Genomic DNA, 2,573 nt, shown 5'->3' on the forward strand with positions numbered 1-2,573 from the left:
GATAAATGAGTGAATTAATGATATGATAAATGAATGGATAGTGATATGATAAATGAATGAATAATGATATGATAAATGAATGAATAATGATATGATAAATGAATGAATTAATGATATGATAAATGAATGGATAATGATATGATAAATGAATGAATTAGTGATATGATAAATGAATGAATAATAATATGATAAATGAATGAACAATGATACTAGCGGTATATCCCGCTACTAACTGTACAACCCGAACATCCGTATTCACAAGTCAAACCTCCAAACACTTGGAGAGTAAAAGAAAAAAATCCATGCAGCAAAGGAAGTGCAATAAAAGTTAATGTGGAATTTTGAGAGAATCAGACATCAAGCGTGTAGCGATGTTAATCCCGTTATTTGTCTTCGGGTGAATTCCGGTTAAAGACTGATTTCGGGTAAATTATGGATAGGGCTGCATTCGGGTTGTAGTGATTAGGAATCGATTAGGATGTATGGTGTATTCGTTCCCTTCTTGTAGACTTCTTACAATAGACTTACTACAGTTACTGCTATTTCCTGGCCTTATTAGACCTGAATATAGAGTAGTAGTTTCCTGGCTTTATTGGACCTGAATATAAAGTACTATTAGTAGGTTATTCTTGTTGTCAACGCAGGTCATTCACATAGTATCATAGCTCTCGAATCGTTCCAATGTTCTTCACTCCCTTCATGTTTTATGTTTTTTTTCCAAAATTTATTAGCATGATTGTTTCATTCGAATGAAGTGTTTCGTTTCCATTCTACCCTTCTTAATTTCTCGGATCTGTTAATTTTATTAATGGATGTAATCGCTCAGCATTGCAAATGTAATTGTTTCGTCTTTTCTTTTTTTGAATGTAATTTTTTGGTCTTCTTGACTGAATTGTTTGATTTTCCGAATATAATTGTCTAATTTAATCGCATGCTTTCAGTGCAAAATCGATGTTTGTTAATAGACAGTGGTGAGCAAATGGATGGCTCCAGCATAGAATCCAGCTCGGAAGATAGCAATAATGGCAAGAAAGTGCCAATATCAGCATTATCAGCAGCACAAACCTCGGATATGTTAAAGTATCATGTTTGGTGAAATTGCAACCACTAAGGCTTGTAAATTCAAGCTAATAATATTCATTAATATTTCTCTTCCCCACAATACCTTCAAGCATAGTTTGAGCGGAGGAAGAATAAATTAATAGATATTAGCAGACTTCGTAAAAGGAACATGGACTTCAGCTATGAAATTGTTGCATTTAATCAATCATTAGCCAAGTTTTTGATACTCGGAATTGCTAATTTTAATCGTTTTAGTCCAATTCCTCATCATCATTTGGGCTCTATAGTATACTCACAATACTCTTGCATGACCACACTTTAATTCGTACCGTTAACTAAGCATTAAATTAAATACATCAAGCGAAAAGTAATTTATGTAAAGTATATAAATTTCATTTGCAGTGATATTGCCGAACAGTGTGCAAATTTTGGATTGGGTGATTCAATGTTGGAAAAGGAAGCTGTTGCTGCCATTCGTGAAGTTGGCTTCGCCGTACGTATGATATCATTGCCAGAAGCATTACCGCGAACTGCTGATTTGATTTTCATGAATCTTATCACGCTGGAAGGTATTTTTCATCTACTTCTCGTTTAAAGTAGCGCACTTATTTTTTCAGTTCGCTGCCAATGATATGGGGTAAAAATCTCTTTAAGTATTCTATGATACTTTTTGTCCATCAGGTTGATTTGTAAAATTAAATAAATCTTACGGGTGTTATCACGTCTCACTCATGACATGCCCCGAGCTTGTTTTAGTAGTGAAGACAACTATATTTGGCTGTTTTGTCTTAAATTACTTATTTACGTGATTTAATGATAATTTGCATGTGCAGTTTGTTTATTTTGCGTTGTTGAAATGTTCCTTGAATCATTAGCAACAAGTATAGCGTTCCTCTGAAGTCTCGTAAGATATGTTTCGAAACAAGAGAAGAAGCAGTAGTGTATTATCCGTCGTATATGTAAAACTCATAATAGAGAATTTGCCCTAGAAATCCTTTTTTTCTTATCCATTACAATTTGCAGGAGGTTTTGGATTTCAGCAAATTGACTTTACTTTAATCGGTTATTACTTTAATGTTATCAGATCGTACGTATTGTATTGAATTAACACAACGTGGATGGCGTGTTGCATCAGATCGACACGATAGTATGAACGGCGATTATCGACAGCTCGATTTGCATACCCGTTATTTTGAGACGATTTATCAGCTGTTAAATGTAATATCACCGGAATTCCGGAATCAGTTTGCTACTAAGCTCAGCAATAAGCTCATAGCATTAACCAATGGAGTATCGGGTTTCAAAGGCACTTGAAAGTATAAAGTTAAAAGCACTTGAAAGTGTAAATTTTTCCTACCTCACATGCACATAATGCGCATAGAAACAGATACACAGTTGGTACTGCGGAGCTTTAGTTGTTATTTGGTTTATATATATATATATATATATATATATATATATATATATATATATATATATATATATATATATATATATATATATTATTATTA

At 33.2% G+C, this 2,573-nt stretch overlaps 1 protein-coding gene across 1 annotated transcript; it reads left to right on the forward strand.

The window, feature by feature from the left end:
• Nucleotides 1-979: 979 nt before the first annotated feature.
• LOAG_14504 (hypothetical protein) lies at nucleotides 980-2,376 on the forward strand (the record flags this gene model as incomplete). The annotated part of the gene is made up of 3 exons (XM_003150000.1): nucleotides 980-1,080; nucleotides 1,465-1,631; nucleotides 2,147-2,376. 3 exons carry the CDS (start codon nucleotides 980-982, stop codon nucleotides 2,374-2,376), a joined length of 498 nt encoding a protein of 165 aa, XP_003150048.1.
• Between the last annotated feature and the right edge of the window lie 197 nt (nucleotides 2,377-2,573).

The sequence above is a fragment of the Loa loa genome (genome assembly GCF_000183805.2).
Source record: "Loa loa unplaced genomic scaffold supercont3.377, whole genome shotgun sequence".
In the NCBI taxonomy this organism is placed as follows: domain Eukaryota; kingdom Metazoa; phylum Nematoda; class Chromadorea; order Rhabditida; family Onchocercidae; genus Loa; species Loa loa.